Here is a 20588-nt window from a genome sequence, read left to right on the forward strand (position 1 = left end):
GTAATGACCAGGGCTTATTTTGAGCCGGTGGGTCATGATGGGGCCCACTGGCACCAATATTTAGGTGATTGCCTCTCATTTTTTCTCAGCATACTTTAACCCACAGCAAGAGAGTGAAAAACACACAAGGAGGACGAAGAAAAAGACAAAAAAGCGTAATAAACGTAGAAAGCAAGTACCTTTGTGAGATAAAGGGGTTGTCTGGTGGTGGATTAAAGAGGTGTAATTAAGACTATGCAGCCTATGGCATGCCCACGTACAATAACGTGGCAGCGGGATTTTGAGCAAAGCTTTTGGCCCAGGCACTTACTCTTTTACAAATTAAGCACTGGAAATAGCAATTCTTGGACTGCCTCTTCTGATGGGCTGGAGGATCGTGTTCCTTGTACAGGTCAATTATGGAACCGTGTTAGCTAACAATGAACTACATTCACTTCCTTCAGAGCGTACCCCACATATTAACTATCTCTGTGAATGAGGGTTCCAGATGAGGTCTCTGGTCCTTTTTACCTTTCAAGACCATGTGCCGCCTGTGTGGCCCCTGAAACCCACCCCATCGGTCCCTCTGACTGCTCCCCATTGTGCCATTAACCTTCCTCAGGGAAACGGGGCAGATTTCAGATTTCATGTGAAGCTTACGGACGTACCTGAGACTCCAGTTCCTTGGGAACAGGTGATAGCCGCCTCTGAGCTGCATGCGTCGCCTGACGGAAGAGAAGAGGCCAGAATTAAGACGAGGATTTCTTTGTCACTACATGTTTTTCAACCGCATTACCCTTCCACTCTCCATATTCGCACTGCATCTTTTCAACCTCAAAATGGCGCCTGTCCCAACTAAAGTTTGGAGCTCATGATAATCAGAAGGCACCGTTGGTGTAGATAGGGTGACTGAAACCACAAGTTCCCTCCCTAGGGAGCAGAGATTTCCTTCAGACTCAAAGTAAAGTCATGGCTGATGCCACAGAGCGTGGACTAATATCTTCATTAAAATCTATGTTTATGATCCCAAAGCGCCAGAGAGCTAATCTGTCTCTCAAGCTGCAGAGTCCAGACACCAGAGTTATTCTGCCAGCCATGCACCTTTGCCAAGACTGGATCACTGCCTTGGAAACTGAGGGACTCTGTTGTGAAAGACCCTTGACGCTATCCTGCCCAGAGGTTTCAAATAATGTACATTTATGACAACACAAGGCCCAACGTAAGGCCTCTTCAAACAGCATGTTGGATGCAAATGGCAATGCAGGTGTGTGTTTGCGTGAGACTGCGTGCTGCATCAGGTGATAAGGTGACCAACTGGTATGGGTGCAAATTCAGGACTGTGAGTGTAAAAATTCAGGACAAAGGGTCAAAATTCAGGCCAAAAATTCGGGACATGTCAGAATTCAGGACAAAAATTCGGGACAAAAGTTACGTTTTACAGACACATCAGAGGAGGCCGCGCAATATTACATAAGAAAATAGCCAACCAACACAAGTCAAAATAAGTTTATATTAGATTGAGACAACCTTGCTCTCCATCTGTCGTGTGTGCGAGTGAAACTTAAACACCTGAGTATGCATATTTACAACAACAAAAAAATGAAGAAAAAGATCAAAGCTGAAGGCTTATCAGATCTTACATGCCCCCTCTCCCCCATTGAAAAAGAACACCCGATCCGATCAATCATCCCAAGGGGATGTGATGTGTAAAAGCTAAGGGGGCTCGAGGGTCAGGGTAAACATGAAAATACTTTGAACTATTGGAGCAAAAGAAATAAGTAATAAAGGACAATTGTATTTGTACCATTATCACTGCTTGTGTGACAGTTTAAGAGGCTAACAGTGGATGCACCTGGGTAACACGTGCCAAAATGAAACCTCCATCTCCACAGAGCTTGGCCCCTAGTGACATGACAGGAGCCAATAAACAAAAGCAGTTTGCCATGTCCTGGGCTCTGGAGGGAGGAGGCCCAGCAAATGCTGTCACTGCGCAAAGAGGCTCATTATCATTCCGTTTGTGATAATTAGGCCGACATACAGAATTATAATAGGCAGATAGCAGCCTGTGCCAGGTCCGGGTGGGGCTGCTGCAGGCCACTGATAACAGCAGGAGCTGGCCCATGCAGTTAGAGTTACAGAACTCTCAGCTGCTTGACGGGAGACAGCTCGCTCCAATTTCTGAATTTACGTACAGAAGGCGTCCTTGAAAGAATTCCTCACGGACAATGGACAAGAGGCCCAAATAACAGGCAGTCCGTGAAATTTAAGACGGTTGGTCATCCTAGTCAGGTGACAGGTCCGAGGTGCATGTAGGAGGGAAGGGAGAGCCTATGGGTTCCAGTGATGGGTGGCAGTGATGCAGCTGCACTTCCGGAGAAAGGGATGCAGCAACGTTTCACTTAGCAGCAAGGTCTGGTGATCTAGAGGCAGCGTTGGCTTGTCTGTCAGTATGCCCTAGGAGGGGCTTCTGATTGGCCCGTTAAATGTGCTGCATGAGTGCTTCATCACTTTGACTCAGGGGCGTAACAAACACCCCCGCAGCCCCCGCTGTACGGGGGGGGGGGTCCCCAGTGTCCAGTACACGAAGGGGGCCCCCTCAGCTCATTTGCAGAGAGCTGTGAGAGGCTCTAAAGCAGCAGCTGCGTCTGCAGCCTGCTCTGAGCTCCTCAGCTGACCCAGGACTGAAGAGAAACAAAGAAACAATTTACATTGTTTCTCTTCAGTCAGAGTGCGCCAGGCCTCTGACAAGGGTGGGGGCCCTCAGAGAGAGAGAGTTCTCTACTGCTCAAGGTCTTAGAAGGGAGGAGGCCAGTGGCGTCACTAGGGGGGTGCGGGGGGTGCGGACCGCACCGGGTGTCACCCCATCTGGGGGTGACACCAATCTACTACACTCACACTGACTGACTAGTAAGAAGCGCTCCACGTCACCACCTGTAGCTGATCGCATGTGCACCATCCATCCGCCATCTACATTCTGCACATCACACCGTCACATGAGTCACAGTCACACAACAACGAAGGGTTTAATTGTTCTGTGAGTGAGTCATGAGTGTGACGATTCGAAACCGAAGCCGCCGAACCCAGTTATGCATGCATATACCACCAGGCAATGAGCAGCGGCGTTTTGTTCAGGGCTTTCCCATTGCCCTCGGTGAAACCTGGCTTCGTACAGTTAGTGCCCAGCACCTGATGAAATGTTGGGCTACAAAAACGTAAACTCTGCACTTTTAGAAAAAAATCAGAAATTATTTTTTCGCACCTTTTCTTTCTGTATTGTGCAAATAGTTTTTACTCCAAATCGCGGAACACGGTGCACATTTTAAAAGAGCTGACAGACGCATTTTTCATACCCTCTTAAGTGAAATCTTCACAAATAAAGCAGCTTTTAATACATTGGGGTGTTAATTGAGGGAGTGAGGGTTCCTCACAAGCAATAATCTCAACTGTAGTCGGGTTGAACCACATAAGTCACTAAATAAACCGGAGTTTAATCCCCTGGTAGTTTTGGCACGGGGCAGGCGGGTTTAACCTGGGGGCAAAGTATAAACTATTCATACAATACCAAATTAGAAATAATTTTAAAAAGAGCTCAAGAAAAATCCAGACCAATTTAGAAACGTAGATTTCATTTTAATAAACAAAATAGCACTCGAAAGACAAGAATCTAATAAGAGAAAATCGGAGTTACTGAAATTTAAAATGTAAATATAAAAATAGCACCATAAAAGCTGGCATGTGGTTGTGCTTGACCAGTACCTAGGTGCAAGTTAAGGTCAACCATGATTGAGTCAGATAATGAAACCAGATCACGTTCCAAACTCAGAAGGGGTGAGTTATTGGCAGGACCCTCCCCTACAGCATTGCAACCACGATGCAAAGGATATTAATAACCTGGAATGTTAGGTGACTAAATAATTGCCCAAGTGCCCAAGGTTGTACTCATCTCCTGAACTCTAAAAGTCAGATTGCACTGTTACAGGAGACATACATTTTGGTGGAGAAATTGGGCAAGAAATGGAGAGGGCACCTGTTTGCCACTACATACTGTAATTACGCTCTGGGGTTAGTAACTTGGATAGTGGCTGGGGTTCCTTTTAGGGTGCTTTTGATGATAAGGAAAGCAAGTGGTCAAAATCTAATTGTGGTTGGGCTGCTGCATGGGAATGACACATGCTCAGTGAACACGTGCTCTTTGAATGTTCACTAGAATTAATTGGACTGCATATTTCAATTGTGTCCTATATTGGCAAGGGGAGGGTGAGATGGTGCAGGCAGAGGGTAGATATGGTGCAGGTGGAGGGGAGATGGTGCAGGTGGAGGGGGAGATGGTGCAGGCGGAGGGGGAGATGGTGCAGGCGGAGGGAAGATGGTGCAGGCAGAGGGAGAGATGGCGCAGGCAGAGGGGGAGATGGCGCAGGCAGAGGGAGAGATGGTGGAGGCAAGGGAGAGATGGTGCAGGCAGAGGGGAGATGGTGCAGGCAGGGGTGAGATGGTGCAGGCAGAGGGGATATGGTGCAGGCAGAGGGGATATGGTGCAGGCAGAGGGAGAGATGGTGCAGGCAGAGGGAGAGATGGTGCAGGCAGAGGGGAGGTGGTGCAGGCAGAGGGGAGATATGGTGCAGGTGGAGGGGAGATGGTGCAGGCAGAGGGAGAGATGGTGCAGGCGGAGGGAAGATGGTGCAGGCGGAGGGAAAATGGTGCAGGCAGAGGGGGGAGATGGTGCAGGCAGAAGGGGAGATGGTGCAAGCAGGGGAAGATGGTGCAGGCAGAGGGAGAGATGGCGCAGGCAGAGGGAGAGATGGCGCAGGCAGAGGGAGAGATGGTGCAGGCAGAGGGAGAGATGGCGGAGGGGAGATGGTGTGGACAAAGTGAGCGATGGTGCAGGCAAAGGGTGCAGGCAGAGGGGAGATGGTGCAGGCAGAGGGAGAGATGGTGCAGGTGGAGGGGAGATGGTGCAGGCAGAAGGAGAGATGGTGCAGGCAGAGGGAGAGATGGTGCAGGCGGAGGGGAGATGGTGTGGACAAAGGGAGCGATGGTGCAGGCAGAGGGGAGATGGTGCAGGTGGAGGGGAGATGGTGCAGGCAGAGGGGGAGATGGTGCAGGCAGAGGGAGAGATGGAGCAGGCGGAGGAGACATGGTGTGGACAAAGGGAGTGATGGTGCAGGCAGAGGGTGAGATGGTGCAGGCTAAGGGAGAGATGGTGCAGGAAGGGGGTGAGATGGTGCAGGGGGGGTGAGATGGTGCAGGCAGAGGGGATATGGTGCAGGCAGAGGGAGAGATGGTGCAGGCAGAGGGAGAGATGGTGCAGGTGGAGGGGAGATGGTGCAGGCAGAAGGAGAGATGGTGCAGGCAGAGGGAGAGATGGTGCAGGCGGAGGGGAGATGGTGTGGACAAAGGGAGCGATGGTGCAGGCAGAGGGGAGATGGTGCAGGTAGAGGGGAGATGGTGCAGGCAGAGGGGGAGATGGTGCAGGCAGAGGGAGAGATGGAGCAGGCGGAGGAGACATGGTGTGGACAAAGGGAGTGATGGTGCAGGCAGAGGGTGAGATGGTGCAGGCTAAGGGAGAGATGGTGCAGGAAGGGGGTGAGATGGTGCAGGGGGGGTGAGATGGTGCAGGCAGAGGGGATATGGTGCAGGCAGAGGGAGAGATGGTGCAGGCAGAGGGAGAGATGGTGCAGGCAGAGGGGAGGTGGTGCAGGCAGAGGGGAGATATGGTGCAGGTGGAGGGGAGATGGTGCAGGCAGAGGGAGAGATGGTGCAGGCGGAGGGAAGATGGTGCAGGCGGAGGGAAAATGGTGCAGGCAGAGGGGGAGATGGTGCAGGCAGAAGGGGAGATGGTGCAAGCAGAGGAAGATGGTGCAGGCAGAGGGAGAGATGGCGCAGGCAGAGGGAGAGATGGCGCAGGCGGAGGGAGAGATGGTGGAGGCAGAGGGAGAGATGGTGCAGGCACAGGGAGAGATGGTGCAGAGGGAGGGTTAGTGCAGGCAGAGGGAGAGATGGTGCAGGCGGAGGGGAGATGGTGTGGACAAAGGGAGCGATGGTGCAGGCAGAGGGTGCAGGCAGAGGGGAGATGTGCAGGCAGAGGGGAGATGGTGCAGGCAGAGGGAGAGATGGTGCAGGTGGAGGGGAGATGGTGCAGACAGAAGGAGAGATGATGCAAGCAGAGGGAGAGATGGTGCAGGCGGAGGGGAGATGGTGTGGACAAAGGGAGCGATGGTGCAGGCAGAGGGGAGATGGTGCAGGTGGAGGGGAGATGGTGCAGGCAGAGGGGGAGATGGTGCAGGCAGAGGGAGAGATGGAGCAGGCGGAGGAGACATGGTGTGGACAAAGGGAGTGATGGTGCAGGCAGAGGGTGAGATGGTGCAGGCTAAGGGAGAGATGGTGCAGGAAGGGGGTGAGATGGTGCAGGCGGTGGGGAGATGGTGCAGGCAGAGGGGACATGGTGCAGGCAGAGGGTGAGATGGTCCATCCGGTAGGTTGTGATGGGGTGACACCATGAGTTACCTGCACCGGGTGACACCAACCCTAGTGACGCCACTGGAGGAGGCAGCACAGTGCCGACTGGAGCAGGAGAATATTTGCACCTCCATGAATTAACAGGAGAGAGCTGTGGGAAGGGCTGTTGTGGCAGAAGTACAGGAGAGTTGTGAATCCTGGGGGGTCGCTGGCGACATGCAGGCTGCACATTCATCATGCTTTGCCTACTGCAGGGTCGGACCCTGCCTGCCTGTCAAAGATGTGTCACCAAAGGACCGTCTTCTTGCTACTGCTCTGGGCAGGAGTGGTGCAGTGCCAGCAGAAAAGAGGTAAGAGTGGACAGGAGCAGATGAGATGGGTGCCTGCCAACCCCATCAATTTTATGTGGGGAATAACGAAGTTTCTATAACGTTGCTTACAATTAATTGTTTTAAATCAAGGTGTGCGGTCCAGGTGTGTATCGCCATCTAGCCGTACATAAGGGAAGCACCAGGCAGTTGCACTGTGCAGGGCAATGCTTCTCTTAACCGCATCGCTGCGGCAGCTTTTCCTGCTGTGTGCGGCAATTTTCAAAAAGCTGGGTTACATGACGAGCTCAGCTCGTCATCAGCACACGACTGCCGTAGCTGATGACGAGCTGAGCTCGTCATCAGCAGCGAAGAGGTTAACTGTTGTTTTCATTTTAAGGGGTTCCGTTTGAAGATGTTATAGATTTGACAAGGCAAGTTATAAAGCTGTTCTTCCTGTGGAATTTAGGAATCTGCACAGTGCTATTAGGGGCTGTCCTTGCGCAGTTCGGAACTGTAAATGCACTAGTTGCAGTTGCCCAAAGTGCAGCAGGTACTGTGGCACCAGGCCCAGCAGTGTGAGGGCCCACTCTATCGCTGTTAAAGCAGTGTTTTGCTCCCATGCCCGATGGCGGTAGCAATTCCTTGCTTGCATTAAGGCACATGGCACCCTTGCTGGTCTACTGCAAATGCACATACAGTAACTTGAAACAGCGCTTAACATTGTGAATCCATGAATGGTACAGTTATTATTTTAAGCATTTACATCTCCTGTAGAGTGATGGTGATGGGACTATACCAATCTCTGATCACACCGTGTTTCCAAGTAGTGGAGTTGTGATTAAAAAAATATTACCATTAATTCAACAGTCAGCGTCCTACAAGTGCACAACTGACTTTTTATGGGACAGACATTGGATTGCCTTACCTTGTCAGCTAAATCGAATCCCCATTGCAATTATATGTAAAGTAAAAAACTGTAACGTATTTTGTCCCATTATAACCGTCTTTTTCTATGTGTTCCATTTGGGAGATAAAGTGACGAATCCATTTGCTCAGGTTCACACATGGGGTAAAGCGTGTAATAGGATTGAATTCCAGGCCGCCTGTTTCCACTGTCTGCACTTAGCCACTGAATCGCATCTGACTCCCTGTGACCTCTCTGCTGCTGGGTGACTCTAGTGGACAAGGGTCCGCTTTTTTGAATGTTGTGCAGATGTTGCAGATGTTTTTCTGCTGAACAGGGACCACTGCTGTCGGTACATTGGGGTGCAGATGCACCCTGTCCAACTTACCCAACCCCCCTTGCAGTTTCCTATGCAGGTGGCGGGTCCCGCTGGTGCGCTAAGCAATGGCAAATTATGTGGAATTATGGGGCACAGTCTTTGGCAAGGCTTTCTTGCCAGGAATCCTATCGGTATGCAACATGCAAAGCTTTATAATGTATGCACATTGACTTGCTCCTGTTGAAAAATGTATTAACCAACACTTGTTGATTTAGTCTTAATTGAAGCACTAGTCAACATATTATTAACACTCATAGAGTAAAGTAGTTTGTGTAAAACTACGGGGGGAGAGAATGTGGCCTATCGGCTAGAGCGGTCGACCTTGGAGCTGGGGAACCTGGTTCAAGTCTCGGCAGGGACGCTCAACATTCTGTGATTTTGAGCAAATCACTTAATCTCCCTGGTGCTCATGCAAAGCGCTCTGATACCTTCAGGTCTAGTTCGCCCTATATAAAACGCCACACAAAAAACTGGATCTGCTGAGATGCATTGGTAGGTAAAAAATCAGGGGCAGAGCTATCAGTGGTGCAGCCAGTGCAGCGGTGCTCACCTTGATTGCAGGTGGAGAATGCAGTATTTTACTCATTGGCTGCTCAGATCAGTGTTTTTCCTCATATCTGCCCTGCACCAACATCTCTGTTGCCACTCGCTGGAGAGAAAGAAACTTGAAGGGAAGGTAGAAAAAAACTGACCAGCCACATATTGGCATCAGAAATGAGCAGTGGTTTAATTTGTAGATTATTTCTGAGAGGCTGTATCACGATGGTGCGTTGGCTGCTTGTCAGGAGTTGTGATGCTTTATAAGTGAGTGGCTCAGCAGCAGCCATTCAATGACAGAGCAGTTAATAATCAAGACACTTTAGAGGAGGTGCTGAGAAGGCAGGTTAGGCATTTTCGGCACATGCAATGCTTTCAGTTTGTTACTCACCACCAAGGCCAGCTTTAGCTCTGGTGGTGCCTGGTTGTACAGTATTTTGTGGGTGTCCTCCTCCTATGACCTCCTCCTCGGATTCCCTCACTGCTATCTGTCAAAAGTGCCCCTCATCTCTCCATAGCCCCTCTCTCACATACATTTAATTTGTTTTAAAGCACTGTTAAAGGCTAGTTTTACTAATCCACTCACCTAGCCTACAAAAATATAGATCTGTTCTTTGCAGCAGGCATATTAACTCTCTGTGCTACTTTATGTTAAGTTAAAACTGCCATCATACACAACTCTGATGTATTTCTCTAGCAGGAAAATTCATTATAAGAGTTATCTTGAAATTTTTATTGCTGCCCGAAAGCTGGATGCACAAGGAACCCTGCAGCAGGTGTTTTTAAATCGTAAGAAATTGCTAATCACAGCGACCCTCCTGAGTATAGTGCCCCACTACAGGTCAGCGCCTAGTGCGGACTCACCACTCGCACTGCCCTAAAGCCGGCCGTGCTCACCACTCCCAAGCTCAATTGCTATACGGATATTTTCCCTTAAATGCTAGAAGAACTTATAAAAATGAACCAGTAGTGGAAAGATGAAGTAAACACATCTAAGGAAGACAACGTGATTTTCCAGGTAAACGAAGGTGAGTGCTTTTGTTCTAGAAACTTAGACACTTACCTGGCGTTAAACTAAAGTTTGTTCTCTGTACATACAGTCCCTCCTGGGTGCAAAGTCTTTTCCATTTTTTGGGGGATGCCAAAGCTCATTACCACAATGTTACAAATGTGCTTAGATTCACAGCAGTCCCTTTGGGGATAGCAATTGTGCTGGAGAAAGGTTCCTTGACCCGAGCTCCATGGTAAACACTGCAGAGGACCCAAGAACACGAAGTGTCAGCCAGTGCATATTTGAAGGTAGGGGTAAAGAAACTGCAATTTGTATTTTTCAGATGGCAGTATGTTGTTAAAACCTATATGCAGAGGTATATTAGAATGCTGCCTATCCATGAGGTGATGCAGCTCTTGGAGCTATTTAAAGTATTTCTTCGGTATGGGATTCTAACCTGATTTTATAGTTTCATTCTCAAGTGCAAAGTGAGACGTCTACACATAAAAAAGTCTGAACTCTCAGGGAGAAATATAAGGGACAGAGTGGAAGATGAAATGAGAGCAGAAAGAGCGTCTGTCTGAACAAGAACATGAGAGAAGGGAAACCTGTGATTGAGAAGTGTAACAATATGAGGGAAAACCAATGTGACGAGCCGGAGAAAAAATTAGGTGACAGGAGAAGCAGAGCATAGGGGGTGAAGAACGAGAGAGGGAGAAAAACAGAAAGTAAAACAGAGGAGGAGCAAGATAATGAGAAGGAGATAAATGGAAAGAATGAAAGTGAGGCACAGAGAGTGCGAGAACTAAGAAGAGAAGAAGCAGACTTTGAGAGAGGGGGAAAGTGAGAGAGAAGACACAGTGAGATCAAAAGAGAAGACTTGTTTTGTATGTGTTTTTCATGAATTTGAATCTCAGCTAGGCCAAGTCATAGTTTCACCTTTTTGAGGTTGGTAAATTTGAACAGTAATGCCTTTGAAAAAACACTTTATTATAAGAAGTGCCTTGAGGTGAAGCAGGTTATCAGAGAGTTCCGCAGACCAAAGGATAGTGAAATAACTTTACAGTGTTTGAGAGTAACAGCAAAAATATAAGACCATAAATCTGAGAAACCTTAATAAACAGAGAGGAAAAAGGTAATATTTAAAGAGCACAAATGTGTGCATGTGAGAAAGAAAACAGGAGTAGAGCTATGGAAAATGTATTAATTTGCACTTAGGAAAAAACACTCTGGCGTATGAAAGAATATAAGATCAAAAGGTGAAAGAAAGCCCCAAAGATAAAGGATAAAAGGAGCCTGAGAAACCCAGAGAATCACATAAAGATTGAAAGAGACCCATAAGAGCAAACGAGGCACCCTTGAGGATGAGGGAGAAAGGCAGTTAAGACAATAGAGAGAGAGCAAATGAATTTTGAGTTTTGTAAGGATCTCTGTAAAAGAATACATTCTCGTTCTGTTGAACATCATCAAAATATGTTGTGCAGAGAAAATTAAAGAAGTCAGAGATGGTAGATTATGTGGCGTGAACCATTGTCAGGGGATAGATAAAGAGAGGAATGGGGGGATGGATGAGCAAAGAGAGAAAGGTTATGTCAGACAACCTAGGAGAGAGTGAAATAAATCCCTTCAAATAGATTGAGAGATGGGGCAAAGATGGATGAAGTAGGGCCTCGGGGAGCAATAGTATGGGTCCCAGGGAGGCAGAAAGGGTGAAAGAAACAAGCCCAGAGAGAGGTGATAAAAATGTTGAAAAAGAGGACGAAAGAGCGTTATAAATGTAGGGTAAAAAGATCCCAAATAGAAAAATGGGTGGAAGAGACCGGGAACCCACAAAGAGTGTGAAAAAGTAAAACAGAGAGCCAGTGAAAGACAAACGGAGAAGGGGTCTGAAAAGTATTGAGACTTTGCAAAAGACAGATAATGCGGAAGAAGAAATCCAACCAAACAATGGGTAAAGGAGGCACATCAGAAAAAAATTAGATAAAGGAAACCCCGGAGGGAGAGGAGAACAGTATTCCCTTTACATGAGTTGGTTATCAGTGTTCAGTGTATGTGTGTCATGCTGGATTGCGAGCACAGAGGTTGAAGCTCTATGGTTAAGTGTAAATAGCTCACACTGGTCTGGTCTGATCAGCCATTGCCGTATCCCCCCACAGTGCTCCCTTCTCAGACTGCTCAGCGGGATCGAGGTTCATTCACTAAGACTCATGGACCACTTCTGCATATTCCATAATTAAAATCCAACTCTGTGTCAGGGATTACATTTCCCAAGCTGATAACGCTTAATACATTGATGATTTGACATTTAAGGCTCACATTTACCATCAAACTAATCAACATGAATGTACTTTTCTTTAATCTTGATGCAATAAGAATATCTTTGTTTATAAACTAAGGATTTGGTGTTATAATGAAGTCTTGGCTTTTTCCCTAAAACGTTTTAATTCACTTTATTCTCTTTGTAAATAGTGCTTCTTATTGCCGCACACAAGTTTTAATTTTACTTGTGTTGATGGAATGGTATATATATATATATTCTTTGTTCGATCAAAAATATGATCATTTACAATATTAAAAACATTTCATAAATGTAAAACGATAAAAGGTTAAAAATCCATATTTCATAAAAATCCTATGTCAAGCAAACAATAACAGCACTAAAGGGAATACATAAAATCAAGATTTCATCACAAAAAACATATAAAAGTAGGTATTATTCGGTCAAATTTACAGAGGCACTTTTATGGAGTTTGGACCTTCTCCACCAACCATACAGCAAAAATCTTGATATTGCAAATACGAGCCACCTTGTTGTATCAGATCTAAAGATGCGTAGAGCTTCGCTAGTAGATCTGAACGACAGAAGGCGGCATACTGGAATTATCCAGGTTTTCCTATAATCAGCATGAGTGGGACAGTAAAAAAGAAAATGATCAGTGGTCTCCGCACTGGTGTGCCACGTGTGGCACAGAGATGTTACAACTGCATTTCCCCATGTGCTACTTCTGTGATTCAAAGGTAAGGTCCCAAGTCTAAATTGAATATACAAAGCTTTTGCCTGTGGTGGTTCAATATCGTCCATAAATATTTCAAAGCCGAAGACTCCATTAAAATTTAAAAAACTAGTAGTTAAAGTGCCATGTGCAATACCTTCTATATGTTGGTGATCCATGTACTCCCAAAACCTTCTTTTGAACAGAGGAACCATTGATTTTGTTATGGAGCCTAGAACCTCCCAAGCGCACCCCAACCCCAGTGCCAGAAGCCAGTCCTTGTTTTTATTGAACCATTTTATACGGCCTGATTGTTTATGCAAAACAGTTAGTTCTTCCAGAGCCACCTTCAACTGGACCTTTGTTTTACTGGTCCAGATTCTGATCCAAAAGAAGACGGCCCGGAGGATAGCAAAGTGGTCTATGGCTTTAAGGCCAAGATCAAGTCTTAACGGCAATAAGGGGGTGCTTGCAGATAGGTTCAGGATCACCCTGATGAATTTATTTTCAGCTAGGGCTAGATAATTTAAATTTTCCAACCCCCATAGCTCAGCACCATAAAAGGCTGCTCCTAGACCTTTAGCTCTGTGGAGTTCCAAAATAGGCGACAAAAAGGTTCCAAAAGAGACACCCTGGCCCTCCTGGCTTAGCGCAATCAGCATGCTGGAGGGTCACAACGCTCGTCTCTATTTGGGACGTCCAGGCCAACCTATCGCTAATACAAACCCCCCAAATAGTCAAAATATTTGACCTGCTCCAGTGGTTGCGAGCCCAGCATAAATTTGCCCTTATTTAATTTATAGGGATTAAAGGTCATGTATTTTGTTTTGGAGCAGTTCATTTCTAACCAATTCTTCTTGCATACTTTGTCAAATGTATTTAATAGGTTCTGGATCCTACTAGGTGTCCTTGAGATTAACAGGGTGTCATCAGCAAAGAGTAGACAGGGTACAGAACTGCCTGCTAATCTTGCGGGATCACCACCACAATTGTATAGTTCTTCAATAAGACCATTAATATAGAGGGTGAAAAGTGTTGGGGCGAGGACGCAACCTTGGCGCACACCTTTCTATACTAATATGTCTTTTGTCAGGCTGCCTTCAGTGTTCCACCTAACCTTTGCATAAGTATTATGATGTAAACAAATCAAAATGTTAAGTAAATAGGGTGGGATATGCAGTTCGCTCAGAGCAAGCCATAGTTGGCTGTGGTCTATCGAGTCAAAGGCCGTTTTTATATCCACAAATACAACATACAAGTGGCCACCTCTTATGGTCACTTCCTTCCAGATTAGCTGGAGAAATCTGAAACCTTGATAAGTGGTACTTGTGGCGGCCCTGAATCCCTCTTGAAGGTCTGACAAGATGTTATTATCCTCGATCCAATTTTGGATCCTAGTCAAGATTATTTTGCCGAACATTTTTTGAGAGACATCTATAAGGCTGATCGGTCTATACTTGCAGGGCAACCCTTTATTGCACGTTTTGTGAATGGGAATAATCTCTGCACCCCTCCAGGTTGCCGGGATTTCGCCACCAGAAAAGATGGCGTTAAAAACTACTTGTAATAGTGGGCCCCAGATTGAGGGTTCAGCATTGTACAGGTCTCTGGGTTCAGGGATTACATTTCCCAAGCTGATAACTCTTAATACATTGATGATTTGACATTTAAGACTCACATTTACCATCACACTAATCAACATCAATGTACTTTTCTTTAATCTATCTTGATGCACTTAGAATATATTTGTTTATAAACCAAGCATTTGGTGGCATATTCTATTCTGCTTGGTATAATGAGGTCTTGGCTTTTTCCCTGAAACGTTTTAATTCGCTTATTTTCCTTGTAAATAGTGCTTCTTATTGCCGCAGACAACTTTGAATTTTACTTGTGTTGATGGAATATTATATTAATGTTAAAATTTTAATATTTTGCAGACCTATTGATCTTTTATCGTTCAGATCTTTCTATTAATTTATCCAGGTACAAATACTCTTACCTAAATCCAAAGGCCGATTAAGTAGAACAGTGGGATTTAACAGTGGGAGAACAGAAGAAGGCGATAAACAGCAAGGAAGGGAGGATACCAGGGGGATAAAATATCAGGGGTGTCACCCAGGGAGCATAGCCTCTCTCGCCAGAATTAGCTCTTTCGCAACGTATTCAGTGTCAGCAGGCTGGGTCCTTTAGTGCATTGTACCCACTGCGGTCAGTCTTTGTCTTGCTGGTCAGGTGTGCCTCCTCGTCCTGTAAACTGGTGTACTCATAAGTAAAGAGGACTGGTAAATTCCCAAAAGTCCTCTGCCAGAGATTGGATGCATGGGCGCCTCATTTTGTCAAAGTGTAGCAACTTGTTCTGCAGGGAAGCAGGAAGCTTTTCCATCCCTGTGAGGTCCCATAGATTATGCAGCAAGTCAAAGTGAGACAACAATGCATCTGTGCCCCATTTGGCTTTGATGACATGTTTAGCCCTGCACAAAGCTAAACCCATTATTATTGCTTTCCCTTTGTTAGAGTGTAGAGGGTGTATTGGGGCATTGGGGACTCTCAGTGGGACATAACTAGAAAGACAGGTTATATCTGTTTCAAACATTTAATTGATATCTTTTAGACGGCCTATCAGTAGTGCTTGAGTTTGGGACAGAACCAGAGGAGATGACTCAGTGTGTCTGGGTGGCCAAAGTTGCATTAACAGCCATCAGGACTGTTGAGTTTCTATTTCACTTTCTGGCTGGGGTGTAGTACCAATAGTGTGTCACCTTAAGCATTGCTTCTTTTCCTGAAGCGCAGAATGAGGAGGTGTGCTCTATGTGGAGGATGTCATTCCATTTCTTTTAGATGAAGTGAAAGTCCTGCTCAGCTTCCGAGCTGCAGTGCTAGAATAGTTGCACAGTTCCCATGTTTTGAATCGTGTACCCAGACCCGCCATATCCAGTATTTCCCACAGAAAAAGGCCAGTGCACTTGATCAAAAAACTTGTCTCTGTCAATTGACAAGAGAAGTGCTGAGACTCACTCTACAGTGAACGTGTGTCTGTCTGTCAATCTCTCAGACACCCTGGAAGAGAAAGCTGCACAGTGTGAAGGATTAGGTTTGTGACTGGTTGTCTTTGTCTTGATAGAGTTAGAGAAATTTGGGGAAGACCCCTTGGATTGTTTCTGCAGGACAGTAGGTTGGAGAAAGAGGTCGGTCTTAGTTTTGGGCTGATTATCAATAAACCAGGAGTTTGGGAATCTAGTGAGTCTTGAGTAGCGGGATCACATGTTGGAAGGTTGGGTGTTGGCTGGAGATCCTTCTGTTGTTCTCTGAACATTAGCAGGTTGGACGGGTTGTATAGTTTGTTTCAAGGGCTGTCGGCAAACATTAAATGGATCAGCCCTCTGCAGAGTATTTTAAAGTGAGTTATTGGGAAGACGGTGTGGGGTTGGAACACAGCATATTTTTGGGGGTGATTTTGTCCTTGATCCAAAGTGGTGCTTATCAGTAAATGGCTTTGTGAGGTAGTGGCGTGGAGATTGAAAAAGAAGCAAGAGCCAGTTGTTATCATCCAGGAAATAGAACAATGGACTGTTTAAAAACATCTTTCCAAGAATGGTAACAGACAGTTGCATGTGTTGAAAACCTCAGCCCTGCCTGGTCTTTACAATTGATTATCAGAGTGTGGAAACCAATCAATTTACAAAAATTTAAAGGCAGCAGTGAGAGATTCCAAGACCAGGTTTACTAATTTCACAGCTGATGGAAAATGTTGATAAGCTTACTCTTATTTATTTATTTATTTGTTGACAGTACATCCTCTTTAAGCCAATGTGCTGACCTAAGAATGCACCTCATGCTCTTTTTTTACCTTTTCCTATGTTGGAATATGCCTGTTTTTTTGGGAGTTGTGTCAATGTGGATGTCTCTGTATTTGAGGTATTGACCTCCTGTTTTTTTTGTTTTTGTTTGCAGAAGAGTCCACATCAACATTGCTATGTCACTGTACAGAATACAACTAGAATGCTGTCTGAGTGATAAGGGAAGTGAATGGATTTGAACAAGGCTATTATACATGGCCCAAAACAAAAAGGGCTTGTGGTGGGTCAGTAGTAGAGATATGTCCCCCATTCCAGCAAACTCCTCTCCTCCATCAGTGGCCTTTTTGTATGTGTGTGTCTGTGTGTGCGTGTTTGTGTTTGCATGTAGATGGAGAGAGAGAGATTCAAACATTTTAATCAAACAACAATGATTTGCTAGAAAAGGTAGTTGGACAATTTAATGTGTGTGGCAAAATGCAGTGTCAGTTTTTTCTGTGTTGTCATCCAATACATTGATCAGCTGTGGTGGTCGCCACTAAGGGAGACAGGACAAATAGCACTGGGGAACTGGCACCATCTGGTCTCTATAGAGACACCCGTGAAGACTCTGGAGTAAATAAATATAACCTTTGAGGCCAGGGGCTCTGAGAGAGTATGAGGAAGAAGAAGGGCAATAAGGTCTGTACAGGATTAATGAAGAGCATAGAGATAGATGAGAATGCACTGAGAGCGCCAATCAAGGGACAAAGTGAGAAAGTATGCAGGAAAGAAATCAAGAGGTGCCATAAGGGCAAGGTCAGCTGGAAAGCTGATAAGGAAGAGAGGGTGGGGTATAAAAGAGGAAAAGAGAAAAGAGAAGTAGGGAGGAGGGTGTGAAACTGGACGAAGGAAATACAAAGCAGAGAGCATAAAACAGCAGAGAAAGGGAAATAAATACCTGACAGGAGATAGGAAAAGCATAGTAGCATGATTTCGACGTGATGGGAGATAACCGTGACAGAAATAGATAGAAAAAGGCTGGGTTGTGAATGGAGAAAAGATAGGATGCTCAGAAATAATGGAAAGGAAGAAATAGAAAGCAGGAGGGAGGATGGAGGTGTGAAAGAGAAGGAGCAGTGGATGCACTTTTGTCAAAACTGAACGAAGACCTGCCCGATATTGTATATCATTACAGGAGTCTGCATCAGGAACTCCACCTGAAATAGGGCAAACTTCCCCGGCGTACTGATGACAGGGACCCTGTAGTGGATAGACCACCACCTATGATACACGCTGGCAGACAAAGCCCAACCATTAACTCCACCATCCAGGGTTATTTGCAGCAGCCGTATTGGTACCAGTGGCGTAACAAAAGCCCCGCAGCCCCTGCAGTATGGAAGGTCGCGGGCATGAGAGCTCTTCACTGGCACAAAGAATGGGGGGCCCCCTCCATGTACTTTGCAGGGGGGTCCCTCAAGTTTCGGTACGCCACTGCTTTGACTGAGAAAGTGTAGAATGCAGGTGGAGCCAGGCAGGAGCTAGACAGTACCAGACAGACTTTGCCACAGACTCCCAGCGCGGCTGGCTGGGTCCATGGCTGTTACTGCGCAGCAAAATGCGGTTAGAACGAGAGCGGTGAATGGGGAAATGTGACTTGACAATCATTCAGGGTACGAGCAGGTCTTTAAGTGGGATAAAAAGACTGGGGTGGTCTCTGAAAGGGGCGTGGCCGATGTAATTAAGGGCGTGGCTAAGTAGCACAGTCCAGCTGAAATCTATGCTTAGCTTGGTGTACCACCCCACTGGTATGTTGCTGCTTCTGTTATTACATCCAGATATATTAAGACAGCAAGTAACATTACACGTACAATAAGCCAATACCATTGGCTTTGTCAATGGTTGTTAGTTGCATAAGATAAATAAGCAACAACCATGCCTTCGTAGTATAGCATATTGAAAATGCTCCAGTTCTGAAACGATGGGACTGTGAACGAACTGTAACGAGTCTCTTTGAAGTTACATCAAAGGCAGTGAAGGGTGGCACTGCTGAAGAGCTGAGATTTATTTTTTTCATGGTGAGGCCAAAAGCGGGATGCCCGATGAGGAGCCGTCGCGGCACCTGCTTGTAAGAACTGCAGGTGCTGAGCACGGGCAAAACCCGGCCCAATTAAAGCCCTGGGTATGAGGCATGTGAGAGGGAAGGACAACTTGGAATAACCTCTAGCTTAGACCGTAGTGGGCATGAGCGAGGCTCGCTGGCTAAGTAAAAAAAAAAAACGCCAAACTCTGCACTTAAAATGACTGATATTTGAGCGAGGATTTCTTTTTTAGCATTTTCTAACAAAAGAAAACCCTGTGTCTCTAAAACCATAATAAAAAAAACAGGTTACATTCCATATTTATATTTAGATGATGCGAAGCTTCTTGATGTGATAACAATTCATTTTACGATGCGTTTGACAGATGGCCTCTGATTAAATGGAACTGAATCTCTGGCATGGAGCGTAAGTAACTTGATACTATTGGCCTCGTTATGTGGTCAAATGAGCGGCCTGACATGCAGCAAAAAAAAAAAAAAAAAATACTGAATAGGGTGTAACTGGTCTGGCAAAAAAGAGCAGGTGCTAAATGTAAATGGTAATCACTGTGCCTGCTCTGTGGCCTCCCCTCAGATCACTGATTTCTGCTGATAACTGTAAACATACGTAAAATGTGGGAGACTGGTCCAAAACCTGATAAACCAGCCCATCAAATCAGTGCTTAAAGGGGGCTCGCTCAAACAAGCTAATGGCTTAAGGGGGCTGACCCCAGGCCCGGTTCCAGGAATTTTTATTTGGGTGGGCCAAGGGTGCATTCGGGTGGGCCACTGCAGGCTCGATTTGTCGCATATATGTCTAGGCAGACCTGCTTCAGAGCCCTCCTTTATCTCTTCTTAGTCTTACAAGGCCCATTAAAATGCACTCTTTCCCAAATCTCTTTCTAAATGTGATCACTCTCAAAAAGTGTTTTTTCCATGTAATGTCCCTTTGATGGGAAGAGGAGGTTTCTGCGGTGGAAGTATCAGGCAAGTGACACTTCTCGGGTTCCCCCTGTGCAAGCCTTCAGGGAGAATCCCTCTTCATTACTACCTCCACCTGACCCGGGACTCTGCAGCGCACTCCTTTACAGGCTTGATTACCCACTACTCCTCTCCAGTACACCTTATCTCACAGCTGACCTTGGGCCCCAGCCCCATATCAGGCACCATCAGGCTCCACTTTCATTTTTCCCGGAAAAACATTAAAACATTGAATATAGCAGTAAATATAATTAGCATGCACTTTAAAGTATGTTCCACAGTAGCCCTTATAACCCGACTCCTAATTAAATAAACAAAAACAGAAAGGCCGGCTTCAGCGCTGATGCGAAAGTCTTTTTTGGCACCGCACCAATAACCTCTGTCTCCGTAAATACCTTTACCCCCACCTTCCAACAGTGCCCCTCATCTCCCAATGGCCCCCTCTATTGACCTCCTCCTCAGCTTCCCTCAAAGCCACACGCCACATGTGCCCCTCATCTCCCCATAGCCCCTCCCCCTATTAACCTGCTCCTCAGATTCCCTCAATGTCACCCTCCACCAGTGCCCCTCAGCTCTCCCTGACTCCCCCTCCACCCCATGACCTCTTCCTCAGATTCCCTCACTGCCATCCTCCACCAGTGCCCCTCATCGCTCCATAGCCCCTTCTACTACCTCCTCCTCGGATTCCCTCACTGCCAACCTCCAACAGTGCCCCTTATCTTTACATAGCCCCTCTCTGATATGCATTTCATTTGTTGCATAGTGCTACTCATATCAGTGTAGCATGTGTCAGTACTTTACTCAACGCGCACATTATACAGAGACAATGAATCATACAAGTATGTAAATCAGTCTATAGGGAATGTCACATAAGCCAATGAGGATTACAAGGTGTATGAATCACATGTCATCCATACTGGTGGGTGGGATATTTTAAGAGGGTTTGGTCTAGGGAAAAACAACCTTAGGATTTAAAGACTATTCCATGGGGGTCAGCTTTACTGATAAAAATGTATATCTGCCCAAACATACTCAATTTATCAACATTAGAATAATGAAAGACTGGGAAAGTTCTAACTATATCACAAAACAAAAAAAGCTAAGTTCTAACTATACCATCAGTGTTTGTATGCAGCTCTTTGATGACAGTTCATTGGTTACTGTCCTATGTTAGGATTGTAACTTCTGAACTGCAAGTAACACA

At 46.0% G+C, this 20588-nt stretch overlaps 1 protein-coding gene across 3 annotated transcripts in view; it reads right to left on the minus strand.

Moving 5' to 3' along the window:
• FCN3 (ficolin 3) overlaps positions 1-20588 on the minus strand; it is a 96938-nt gene that overhangs the window by 65552 nt on the left and 10798 nt on the right. For 2 of the 3 annotated variants that reach the window (XM_086956868.1, XM_086956867.1), the window contains exon 4: positions 648-704. The exons of the other annotated variant lie outside the window; for it this stretch is intronic. In XM_086956868.1, the coding sequence (XP_086812994.1) occupies positions 648-704 (57 nt within the window). The remainder of the gene's footprint in view (positions 1-647; positions 705-20588) is intronic. 3 annotated transcript variants of the gene reach the window in all.

Source organism: Lissotriton vulgaris, chromosome 2_1 (assembly GCF_964263255.1).
Source record: "Lissotriton vulgaris chromosome 2_1, aLisVul1.2, whole genome shotgun sequence".
NCBI lineage: Eukaryota > Metazoa > Chordata > Amphibia > Caudata > Salamandridae > Lissotriton > Lissotriton vulgaris.